This window comes from Thalia democratica, chromosome 3 (assembly GCF_965202585.1).
Source record: "Thalia democratica chromosome 3, ktThaDemo2.hap1.1, whole genome shotgun sequence".
Taxonomy (NCBI): Eukaryota; Metazoa; Chordata; class Thaliacea; order Salpida; family Salpidae; genus Thalia; species Thalia democratica.
This window is the reverse complement of record NC_139167.1, coordinates 40,754,175-40,767,127: the sequence shown is the minus strand read 5'-3', so window position 1 is coordinate 40,767,127 and position 12,953 is coordinate 40,754,175. Positions and strand designations below refer to the sequence as shown.

At 27.9% G+C, this 12,953-nt stretch overlaps 1 protein-coding gene across 1 annotated transcript; it reads left to right on the top strand.

Moving 5' to 3' along the window:
* The first annotated feature begins 627 nt into the window (after positions 1-627).
* Positions 628-6,841, top strand: LOC145831229 (Krueppel-like factor 7). The gene is made up of 4 exons (XM_082938377.1): positions 628-793; positions 1,814-2,621; positions 4,083-4,206; positions 5,018-6,841. Exons 1-4 carry the CDS (start codon positions 692-694, stop codon positions 5,298-5,300), a joined length of 1,317 nt encoding a protein of 438 aa, XP_082794503.1. The 5' UTR covers positions 628-691; the 3' UTR covers positions 5,301-6,841.
* Positions 6,842-12,953: the final 6,112 nt, after the last annotated feature.

Here is a 12,953-nt window from a genome sequence, read left to right as displayed (position 1 = left end):
CACTTAAAGTTTTATTTACTACTATTTTCAATACTTGCAGATGTAGTTATAATTAGTTTTCAGTTTTTTTATAACTAATAAAATACGTGTGTATTTTTTTTTTCAGATTATACTAAGTGTTTATAAACTGACTTTAACTCAATTATAATTAGTAGTAATTTGTTTAATTAACTTGTTATTTTATGTTTTTTTCAAACAAAAAGTAACAAATTACTGTATTTGTCTGTTTTATAAAGTTATTTTCACAAATTTATACAAGCTTTAATTTAGTTTATACTAATTAAAAATACTTTTAAAAAATTTAAGTATAATTTTCGTTTTAATAAAATAAAATGTGTTTTCATTTGTTTGTAAAATTAACTTATAGTCATTGTTATATACAGAGTTAAGCTAGTTTAAATTATTGACAAGTTTTAAGTACTTATAATATAATATTGTAAGCTCTAAAGTTGAGTACTAATTATGTTATAAATGAGTTTTACTTATAAAATAAACCTAAGGATGTTTGTTTTGAAATAAGTTTAAAGTAAAAATGTTATAAAACTGGACTTTTAATAAGCAGACCATCCTTTTATTAAGGTGTTATATATAAAATAGAAGTTGGAAAAAATTTTTTGTTCTAGATATATACTTTAGAATAGTTTTTTCGCTGTGTGACGTTTTGTCCGCTGACGAAGCAAATCAAAACATCATGGATTGTCTACCCAATCAAATTTTGTTTCAAGAACTTCAAATAATTCACGACTTTGGTTATTTTGAAGCCATACCGAGCCTTGAAGAAAATTGGCAACAGGTTTGTAATATAGCTTTACAGTTGTTATTAGGTAAAAATCAGTAATGACAGAAAATTTTCTTTTGTATTTAAGTTTGCAATTAGATCTTCCTCATAAAAATATAAATTATCACATTTTCTTTTATTTAATATTAATTAACTAAATTACGTAAAATTTATTGTTTAAATAAAAAAAATTAAGAGATAAAGAAATTGTAGTAAAATGTTTTTGATTAAACTTTAGCGTCATTTTTGATTGTTTTTTTTTAATATTTGTTTTTGTCGCGTTTCTCTATAGTTAGCTAAAACTTATTATAATTTAAAAAAGTTTTATAGTTCTTTATAAAACTATTAAAGTTTTTACTAATAAATTATTCATGGCTCAAAACATAACATAACCATAATAAATCAGATCACACGTCTGATAGTAAACCGGCACAAATATGAAATTGAAAGTTTTCAATGTTTCCTACAAGAAAAAATTCGTTTTAAAGTATCAAAGGTTGCCTAAGGCAACAATAATAAGTTTGGTATAATATTAAGACATATAAATCTTTCATGCCGTGTTTGAAAATAAAACATCTACAAAAATATTTATCAGTTGAACAGATTTAAGTAAGTTACGATTGAAAGTTTTCTCCATGGGCACTTTACCACTTGCATTTGTTAAACACAAATGAACGCAGCAAGCACAATATTTTCAGTTTACTTAAAATAAAACAAAGAGAACTGAAGTAACTCCCTTCTACAACTAATGTTTTTATTGAGTGAAAAGCATTGATCAGTATATTTACGATATACTTTTACAAGTCTTGAAAAAAGGCATCATCAAGTTTTACGCTTACACTGAGTAATCTTTAATTTTTAAGTCTAGGCATACTTATGACTTTTAAATCTATCTATTTTTATTTAGAATCAAACATCTTAACAAATTTTGATAAAGCATTAAGCAATAAACACTAACTTTGATCTATGCAAACACCATTAAGATACAAACCAATTAATAATTTTGTAGATTTAAAACTTTTTTTCATTCCACAGACGAGGTTTCAAATGGAAAAGTACCTGCTCAGACCGGAAAGGTGCTCCAAGGACCCGAATCCGTGGAACAAGTTCAGCATTCCGCCCAGGTTCAAGGACGGACCGGGACTGACGGAAGAGGACATCAAGAGGAGGATGAAGAGGAGCGTTTCAAACGGAGTGGCGTCCACCTCGTCATGGGACAGCTCGACCGGAGTGGAAAACTCCCAAAGAGTGCTTCCGAGGTACAACGAGGTCATAAAGGTGGTTCAGTACCAAGCCGCGAGACCAGTTATTAACTTCACTCCGCCGACAAGCCCCGAAGACGACAGCACGCTGCTTCCGCCCATTGCCAAACGACCGAGGAAAGCTCTCGGCTGTCCGAAAAAAACTCCTAACATACAGCAGCTCAATCAAGCGAGACACTTGTCGAATCTCAACATAAAAGAAATGAAAGTCGGAGTCACGGCTCCTTCTGCAAACTTTCTGACATTTAACAAAGGAGTCTCACCAGGGCAGATAAACACTTCTGCTCAAGTTTTGCCGAGGCACGTCATAAAGGTAAGCACACCGGGCAATGTGATGAACACTGTGGTTGGAACCAGCAAAAAGCCAGTCGCTGCCACAAACTTGAACAACTGCAAGTCAACAGCTGCTCCGGTAGCTAAGACCACTTCCAACCAAACGAAGAAAGCAGTAGGTAGACAAAGATCAACTGCCAGCACAACGGATTCGGGTAAAAAGAGAATCCACAAATGCAACTATCCCAACTGCAACAAAGTTTACACAAAAAGTTCTCATTTGAAAGCTCATCAGCGAACCCACACAGGTAACTTTTAAAACTTATAAAAAAGCAATAGTTTTAAAAAATTGATAATTATTTACGCAGTTTTGAAAAAATAAAGTTTCACAGTACAAAAATAAGTCTATAAAACAACTTTTCAGTAGCAATATGAATGGTTTTATTGATTTTACTGCTCGATACTACTTTTTTACTTCTTTGTTTTCACTCGTGCGAGAACGCAACGGTTGCATCTAACTCAGCCAAACAAACTGCCAAAGCAGGCACACTATTTTGTGAATTATTGATTTTGTGAGCGTTTGGCGCATTGTAGAATTTTTAAGTAATGCAATAGCAGTTTATTTTATCTAAAACTAGCTTTCAGAAAACTAATAGATTTAAGCTATTACTATTAAGCTAAAGTTTATAAAAATTAATACTTAAAAAGTAAATTTAAAACTATAGAAGTATAGAAACTGTATACATTAAAGTAAATCGATAATGAAAAAGAAAACAATTTTAAGGACTGTTCAAGGTTAAGCACCGATAGTAGTGATTTTACGACAAAAATTTGTTTAAAAGCTGACCATTGTACAAACAAACACAATCGTTACATGATACAAAAAAGCTTCAGTGTTTGTTATTTACTTTTATTTGTACAATTTTCAATACCGCCCGGCAGAGTTTACTTTTTGCACTTAAATATTTGCTCGATTTCAGTGTATGCTAAACTTTGTTTAATTCCGAAAATTAAAAATTTTATTTATTAAAGTCATTTGTAAGCTTTATCTTTGACTGTTGCGTCACTAAACTTTCATACTCACAAACTGATTACTTCCGATTTCTTTTAACGTCATACTTCGTGAGCTTATCTACGAGCGGTTGGTGAAAGTTTCAAAAATTTTTCGTTCGTGTGCCAAATATTAAAAAAAAAAAACACTGAAACGTTTTAGTGCAAAGTTGTAGTACAGATAGCAACAACAGCTAAAAAATTGTGACGTCACATCCAAGCTTGCTGTGTGTAGCTCTATAACAAAAACATGCCTTCATATACATGCATGGCTAACTACATGCTTGCTGTATGTACTTTCCGTTAGTCACTGCATACACTGCTGCTTCCGCTTGCTTATTACGCACGTTCATATCCGTTAAAATTCAACAAATTAAGAGATACTATTAAAAAAAAATAAAAATTTTAAAGCGTTTGTAATGCAACTAAAAGCAATTTGATCAGTTTTGAAATATTTTGTGAAAGTAGACATACACTAATTGCACAAACATTTAGCTCTCTTTCGCTTTTTTTACCTGTCTGTTTGTTTGTTTACTTAAATATAGTTTTAAAAGTATAGTAACTAGTGCTTAAAACTCTTGAAAGTTTATTAGTAAACTAATAGCTATAGTTAGCTAACAAACTTATCAATCTAAACAAAACAAACATTTAGCTTACTTTTATAAACAAACCGGTACAATTTAAGTAACAGACCTAATTTTACATTTAACAATTTTCAGGAGAAAAGCCTTACAAATGCAATTGGGAGGGTTGTGAATGGAGATTTGCAAGATCAGACGAGTTGACCCGTCATTACCGAAAGCACACTGGGGCTAAACCGTTCAAGTGCCCACACTGCGATAGGTTTGTTGTTCGTCCGACTTAATTTCGATTACTTAAGAGCTCATTGGTTTTTTGAGAGCTCAAGTGGCGAAAGCGCGCAAAGACGCAACTGATAATCAAAGAGCTATAAAAAAAAATGTTTCATTATTTTATAACTCTTTGTTAAAGTTAATTTACTTAATTAATAAAAGATTTAAGTAAGTTTTGCAAATTTATTGCAAAAATAGCTTTAAACTAAAATACAACTACTGCTATGTGATGTGCACACAATTACATAAAAAATATTTTATTTTTAGCTGATTTTTATTACCCTTAACAATCACGTAAATGCAAATGCTCAAAATGTTGTTGATATATTTTCGAAAACTTATTTTTTAGTTATTGCAAACTTAACTTTTAATTTTACTGTTTTGTATGAATAATAAAAAATTTCGTTTCTTTCATATATAAAACTTATGTTTTTGTATTTATATTGACTAAAAATAATATTATGGTCATTGATCAAGTCTACTTATTTAGTGTTAAATAACAGACACTAGTTTTTTAAAAATAAAATAACTTTGAGAGAAGTACAGTTATAGTATTCGTTAAAACTCCGACATTTTTCGCTGAATCAATAATTTTATACGTACTTTTGTTTCAAAATTAAAAAATAAATACTTGAAACATATATAAGCACATTTTTTATTAAAAATTACTAAAACATACAACTTAAATTTAAAATACTTAGAACTGATGGTTCGTAAATTTTAAAATAATATCTTTTGACAAGTACTTAGTATAAACTTATTTTAATAAAAACTTAATAAATAATAAGAAATAAACAAAACAGGTGCTTCTCGAGGTCGGATCACCTTGCTCTCCACACCAAGCGCCACCAGGCGACGGCCAACGCGACCGGCACCAAGCCAGTGAAAGCTCAAACCAAATCAGCCCAAGCTTCAAAACAGCAGCAAGCCGCAGTCCGACCGGCGACCGCGGTCGTAGCCTCAGCTCCGATGGAAACCTCATCTCAAGCCTCCAACTTCTCGCAAGCTGCTCCCCAGATGTCTGCTTTGTCCCTCGCTTCCGTTTTAGACAACCTAGTTCCAGCAAGACCAGTAAAATCCACATAAGAACACTTTAAGCATAACACAACGGGAATATTTCGACAAAGAGTTGGTTAAAAGAGTTCGTGTACAAAGGGTGGTTGAGCAAAAGGAGTAGAAGAGGTTTATTGGATGAAAGTGTTCTTCGGTTATGCTAACTTGTTTACTTTTAGAAGTCATGCGCAGTTTTTTTATACTTATCATTTTTTTATTGTTAACTAAAAAATTAATTTATAGCTCAAAAGTTGAACAAAAAATATAAACAGTTTGAAAAATAATACACAACCCATTCTACTTGTGACAACTCGTTAAACTTCGGATTGAGTTTTCGTTTGTATTTTGCGCGCGATTTAACGTCCGTGCTGCTATGATTTTTATTACTAGTTATTATATTCCAATACTTAAACATTAGTTACACTTGACTTTATGTTTTTTATACAATTGCTTGGCGCGCGTGTAAAATGTATCAAACGCTTATTAGGTTATTAACTTGTTTTTTATGTGTTGTAGTTTTTAGTTTGTAGCATTACTAATTCAGCCCCAATTACGTATCAAGTATTTCGAAAACGTTCTAATTATTTATTTGTGACCAACTGTGTCTATGTTACAAATTTAAAACGTGAAAGTTTTGGGTTTTTAAAACACTAAAAACTAAGGCTTTATGATCTGTGTACTGCCTTTGAAATCTTTATTTTGATGTCAGACTTTAGAATTTCAAAGCTAACTTCTGATAGTTAGACTAAATTATTACAAATTAAACATTTTATAAACCTGTGTTTTATAAAGTTTTAAATTTCTATATTTTTTTATACTTGTTATGTATTTATATATCTGCTTTTTTTTCAAGTGCTTCGTTTTTAATATATTTTTTACTTGTATGAAATAATAGATTTTGTTTTGTATTAAAAACTTACAAAATAAAAAAAATAGCTTTTCTCTAAAAACACGTTGTAAAACTACTTCTAAGGTAATTACAGTTGAGTCTAATTTTTATTATATTTTAAATGCTTGCTTGTTTAACTGCTTGAAATAGAGATGTTTAAGTTATCTCTACTCATAAATTATTAAGCAACTTTTATTGCTATAGCCTTTTTTGGCGGCATACACAGCAGTGCTTTGCGCTTCTAGAATTTTTTTTTTTTTGAAAAAATTGACCAAAAATATTTAGCATGGTAACTAGTGCAGTATAAAATTTATGTGTGTATTGAAGGACGTTTTGATATTTTGCAATTATAAAATCACATTAATTATTTAAGTGCTGCACCACACTGCCAACTAAATAAAAATTCTCTTTTTCTTTAAATCTTCTAACATAGGCAACCCAACATAAAACAAGTGACTTACTGTTTGTAAAACCTTCTAGATTTTAAAATACGTTGTTTTCTATAACTAATAATCTTTCTTGAAAGTAAGTCATAAATTAAACAATTTCAAAAACTTAACTATCAAAATATGCAAACTTATTTCTATAAACTAAACTTTTCAAAGGGTTGCCTTAGAAAGAGCAAATTTTGCTTTTTTTTTTGTTTATTCTACTACATTTTTTCAATAAACCATTTATTTAACAATGATCTCTTTTTATCTTTATACAAATTAAAGTAAGATAAGTTAGTGCGTTTATGGCATTTGTAGTTGTATAGCAAAACTGCGTTAAAATAAGTATTATAGGCTTAAAAGCCATAAAAGTATTAAGCAAACATGCAGTTGTATACTAAACATGTTTATAATGACATGATAGTATACATGAAACTTTTTACCGAGTAAAACGATCTTATGTAACAATCTAGTCATTGTAGCTACTTTTTGTACTAAAACTTTTTTAAAGTTGAAATATATATGGTTTCAATAAATACTTTTGAAACATAGTAATCTGCTTAAACAACATAATTAATCATACTTAATAACAAAGAAAAAGATAAAACTACTTTAAAGAGTTTTTGTGTATAAAGGTAGCCACTTAAATTTTAAAAACTTTTGTAAAAACCTTTAAATATTTCTCAATTGTATATAACACTAATTTGTAAAATCTAATAAGACCTTCTTGATCCTGAACTATGACTTCTTAATAATTCATTTCTAAGAAACTATTTAGTTTTATTTTAATTTATAAACAAAGTCGATATAATACTTTTTGATTGATTAAAAATATCAAATGTTAATCTTAGATAATAGCTAAAAAAATAAACTTACTTAGACTGTACATAAAATACTTTAAATACAAAATAAAGGTAGTTGAAATAGTGTTTTAATACATCCAGTTTTGTAATCTATTTCAAGAATAACAAATAAATCCACAACTTTTAAATTTCATTTGATAAAAGCTGTTTTAACAATGATAGTACCATGCAATGTTCTAAAAAGCTTAAGAACTGAATAAAATCATTCTAAATAACTGTTTTACAAACTTATAGACAAAAAAAATCCTATTAAGATTTCTATAAAACATATTTTAGATAAACAACTAACTAAAATTTGTGTTTTAAAACAAATACTATTAAATCCTTTATTTCCTGCTTTCCAAGTAAACTCACAATATGTTTATCGTTTAAAAACACGAAATTTTTTTTAGTCACTTAAAAATTATGGTTTTTCATTATAACGTTTAAGTGAAAACAGCGATAAGAATAGGTCATAACCTATTGTTAAAACTTGCGGAATTCGCATACATGTTGTTTTCGACCTTAAAGGAAGTAAAACTTACCACTAAATTCAATATTTTTAGCGGTTAGCATGAAGTTTTTCACGAGAACATAAGCTTCTTTAAACGTTAAAAAGTTTGTATGTCAATGATATCGGTAGTTTTTTATGAAATCTTAAAGAGCCTTTAATTCAGAATAACTTGTTTCCTTGAACAAAAAACAGCAAAGAGTATGCAAAAATTAATACTTTATTATGTTTAAGAATTTTTTGATTTATTTCATTTTTTTAGAATGTAGACAAAGTTTTTTTTTATTAAAAAATACAAAAATAACAATAACATTTTTCAATTTATTTAAGACTTATTTTTAAGTTGTTTATTTTGTAAAAGTTTGGTTTAAAATTATTCTTAAATAGTTACAAATTATTTATAACTTATTATTATGAATAAGTCTTTAATTATTATACATTGTAGTATTTAATTAAGAGTAAATTTATATAACCCACTAGCTTCACTTATGTAAATAAGTGACAAAGAAAATTTAGCTGAAACTTTTTTTAGAACAAAAACTTTTCATTACATACTTATAAACCTCTTTTGTGGTTTTATTTTGAGCCAGTTTCAATTATAATTTGTTTTAACAATGAGCAATCGGTTTCATCTAATAGTTAATTTCGTAGCAGCGATTAGTCTAACACTAGAAAACAAATTCATAGAAAAAATATATCATTAAATTTGTAATAAACATCTAATAAGATTTAATGCTAGGTACTTTTTGAAACCATCAAAGAAATAGTTCAGCAAGAAAATATTCTTTGAAAAGTTAATTCTAAACTACTAATATTAAAAAAATGTTTAGTATTTTATAACAAAAAAAGTCTTATTTTATTTTACTGCAAACAACTAAAATAATAATAAAGATTGTTTTTATATCTAACTGTGTTAACCGTGCGTAACATAAATTATAATTTATTTTTATAAATGAGTTGTTGTTGTACAGATATTTTTATATCAAAAATATAGAAATTAAATTGCCAGGCCGTTATAAAAATAAAATATCTTTAGTGTAAACTAGTAACTCTCACGCTGTGCACCTGTGCTGAGTAGTGTGCATAGAAATTCCTTTACTGTGCACAGACAACTAAGTAAAGTGAAAAGTATTTATATAGATGACGTTAATTTTGTTTTTTCTAGTAAAAAAATATAATTTTGTAAATATTAATAGTTCTTAACACATTTTATATTTGGACCAGGGGGTGTTTTGACTGGTTTCATGTGTCCTGTTTGACCACCTAGAAAACTAGGATAAACGTAATGAAAAATCATTAAAACTTTTAATAGAACATTTTAACTTATCTAGACCAATAGATCCCAAACTTAAGAGGTGATACCGCCCTCTTTTAAAAACCATGATCTAGATCAGGTTCTAGAACAGGCAATAACGCCTCTTTAGGGGTAAAGTCATAAAGCAACGGTAAGGTGAGTTAGTAAGGCAGAAAATAAGTGAATTGGTAATTAACTAGTAAAGGGGCAATACCTAATAAATGGGGTCGTTTATGAAAATTAGTTGGGAAACCCTGGTCTAGACACATCGTATTACTTTTGAATTGTTTTTATTTATATAATTTTATTAATTAAAATATTTTCTTAAATTGTTTTAAAGAATAGAAAACTATGAGTCTAACTTAGTAAGACTACTAATACAACTACTTTTTGTAAACAGTAAACAAATATTTTGTGTGTATTAAGGAACAATCTTCTTAATAAAATTTAAAATGAAAGAAAAATTATTCCTTTAATAAAATGCTTTGCAATAGATTTTCTTAGTTCCATTTACTATTTAAAACTATTTTGCAAAATATTTATGTATAAGAGTTTTTTTTTAAGTTTTGTTGTCCACAATAAGTTTGGTATATATATATTTTTTGTATTGTTAAGACTAACAGCAGAAAACATTCCAATTTAATTTAAACCTACTTATCTTTATACTCATAAGAATCATATGATATGATTGCTATTAAAGGTTACAATACAAACATATATAACTACGTGTTCTAAATTATAGTAGCTTCTTTGGTCTTCTTTTTCCTGAACTACGACTGCAGAAGAGATTAAGATAGCGTGAAGGCTTAATTGTGTTAGCCGCGTTTGTAGTACTACTAGTGGCAAAATATGTTTTTTTGGTAAAACTTTTGAGTTAGTAAAACTCAACCACACGAAGTTATTTTCAAAAGACTATTAAAAACTGAACAAAAATTAATCATAAATAAACGTTTTTTTTTCATAGAAAAGATAGTTTCAGCTTCGAAAATACTTGAGCTCTGTTTAGTAGATTTAGTTCATTTTTAAGAAGTAAACTTGGCTAAAGTTAATACAGAAGATTAGGTGGCTTACAGCAAAGCTATACTTATAAAGCTTTGAAAACGAAAGTGAAGAAGTCTCACAAAACTTTACAATTTTTTTTGCTATTGGGACGAAAACACTACAAAAACTTTAGACGGTAATGACTTAGAGAAACGTATGATCGTTTTAGTATGTGTGAAAGAAATAAAATTACAAGGAATGTCAAGGTAAGAAACAAACAATTTTTAACTTCTTATATATATTTAATTCTTGCAAAGCCCGTTTTTTTAAGTTCCTTTAAGTACTGGAGATAATCTTTAGTTAAGTTTGTGAAGCCTTTATAATAGGTGTCTATTTTTGAAGATTTTAATATTATAATATTTTTCTTCAAAAAATAGTAGCTTTTTAAAAAGTAGTATTATATATTAAAAAAAAACTAAGCAAAAACCAAGTTACTATCTCTTTTTTAATAGTTCAAAAACTGAGCAAGAACTGTCTAAAGATGTGAACATTAACGAGTCAAGGGAGTAGTAAATCAGATACTTTCGATAAAGACTGTGTAGAGTGTGTAACCAAGCTATGTTCAGACTTTCAAAACTCATCAAAATAAAAATTAAAAAATGGCTTGTTTATTGAACGATAAAAAAGCTCTCAAAAAGTGTGGTCTAAGGAGCTTGTGTACAAAGGAACCTTTCGATTATCGAGTCGTACACCACATGCTTATAAAATTTCGTACGAGCTATTAATTATATTTCTTTTTATTATCTTAATATATTTAAATCTTAAGTAATAAAACAATCAATTAAACGAATTGTAAAAAAAGAAAAATAAACGAAAGTTCACTGAATTTTGTGTGTAAAAATGTACTTAAAAGCTTGTCTAATAATATATATAAGCTGCCTAGTTTCAGCGTTTGAAAATGAAATTAACAACAAAATATTAATAATAACGAGTTTTTTGGTTACTAAAACCACTTTCAATCCCTGTTCGATTAGTAAATGTAATTAAAAAAGTTGAAGTTATTTTTAGCGAATTAAAATCAAGGTTTCAGTCATTTTACATTTTGTAGTTTTTATTAGATAAAACTATTGTCAAACTTTAATAGTTTTATAAATACATTGTTTTCAAGAGTTTCAAATGTTTAGTATTTGTACTTAGGTTAGTCTTTTATTTGTAGCTACTACTTTATATATTTTTGTTTTCTTAACTAAATGTGTTAAATTTTTATTATTATACTCAGTATACAAACAGAGGGTCAAAATTATTTTTATAAAATTATATTATAAATAATTGTTGAATACTTTTAGCTTATATGCTTTTGTAACTTAAACCTTGTTAGCTATTTTTTAAATTTATAGTCAATTAAGGAGTTTAATTAAATTTCTTTAAACTTATGATATTTAAACTTAACGTCTTTACTAACTCAAACTGTTTATAAAAATAAATATATACCAAATTAGTTCATGGCCTTTATCATTCCAAAACACCCTTAAACATAATTTGTTTAAAAATTAAAAGTATTTTTTTGGTTTCGTGATATACAGTGCATAGAATTTTAGCAAACTGTTAACTTCTTTTTTTTTTTTAAGTCGAAACTGCCCTCAAAGTAATTATCAGCTAATGTTTTACACTTGTTGTTTGTATGATATTTACCATGTAAAAGTATTTTTTGAATTGAAAATTCGGATTTTTCGTTTTTTTTTTAGTCCCCTATATCAGAGACCAGCACCCTTTTACAAGCTGTTCGCTGTATTTTTTTTTTTTTTTGAAAAGTATAGTGTTCTAATTAAAAGATATAATAGCGAATTTGTGATAAACTACAAATTAAACAGTTAGAACAGTACACAAAAAAAAAAGGAGTATATGTGTATACTTTTATTATAAAAAGCTTGGACTTGATTCTACTATATTAGCTAATTTTAAGTTAAAAAACACGTTGCGAAACAAAATATTTTGCTTAGCTGGTCTCGTTTGGCCTTTGGACCGCAGTTTACCTAACCGTTTTGCCTTATATTGTTTAATGTATACCTGGGGCGTGTTTTTCAGTGGTTTCCTGGAGCCTATGCGACCCCTGAAAAATAAAACTTACAGAAAACACTAAAAACTATTTTACATATGTTTAGATTAGCTTGGGTTTTTTATGTAAATTTTTAAGCAACAAATTTTGAATTCATAAACATTAAACTTTCATTACTTTCTGGTGTCTTCCTTGTAATGTGCTGTATCAAATTTTCAGTTAAATTTCAATTGTCATGTCATAATCAAATTAAATCTTTTTAGAGCATATTTGTAAGAGGAAACTCTTCATAAATTATTTGAAAATGCTGGCATTAGTAAATCAACTATGATTTTGCTTTGTTTTCAAAACTATATACTGCAATTTTACTTCCAAATTGATCAATGTTAGTTACAAAAGCTTAACTACAGTAAGTTACTTGTAGAAAAAAATATGTGAAGTAAATAACTCTTCATTGTTATATAAAAAAATGAAGACTTGGATATATTCATTTAAGGCAAAAATAGTGAAATTGTACAAAAATCTACTGAGCAAACTATTTTAAAGGAAATTAAAGATTATGCTAATTTTTAGCAAACGGCCTTAGTATTCATGACACTTACCTTTTCTTGATAAGATAAGTAAAGACTGACATTTTTTTTTAATTAATACAAATAACCAAAAAAGAATAATTCTACAATAA

What these genes read in the sequence shown, in the direction of transcription:
- LOC145831229 (XM_082938377.1), top strand. Translation starts at nt 692, where the DNA reads ATGGATTGTCTACCCAATCAAATTTTGTTTCAAGAACTTCAAATAATT. An exon ending in TTGAAGAAAATTGGCAACAG is followed by an intron (nt 794 to 1,813) that starts GTTTGTAATATA and finishes TTCATTCCACAG; the next exon opens with ACGAGGTTTCAAATGGAAAA. An exon ending in AAGTGCCCACACTGCGATAG is followed by an intron (nt 4,207 to 5,017) that starts GTTTGTTGTTCG and finishes TAAACAAAACAG; the next exon opens with GTGCTTCTCGAGGTCGGATC.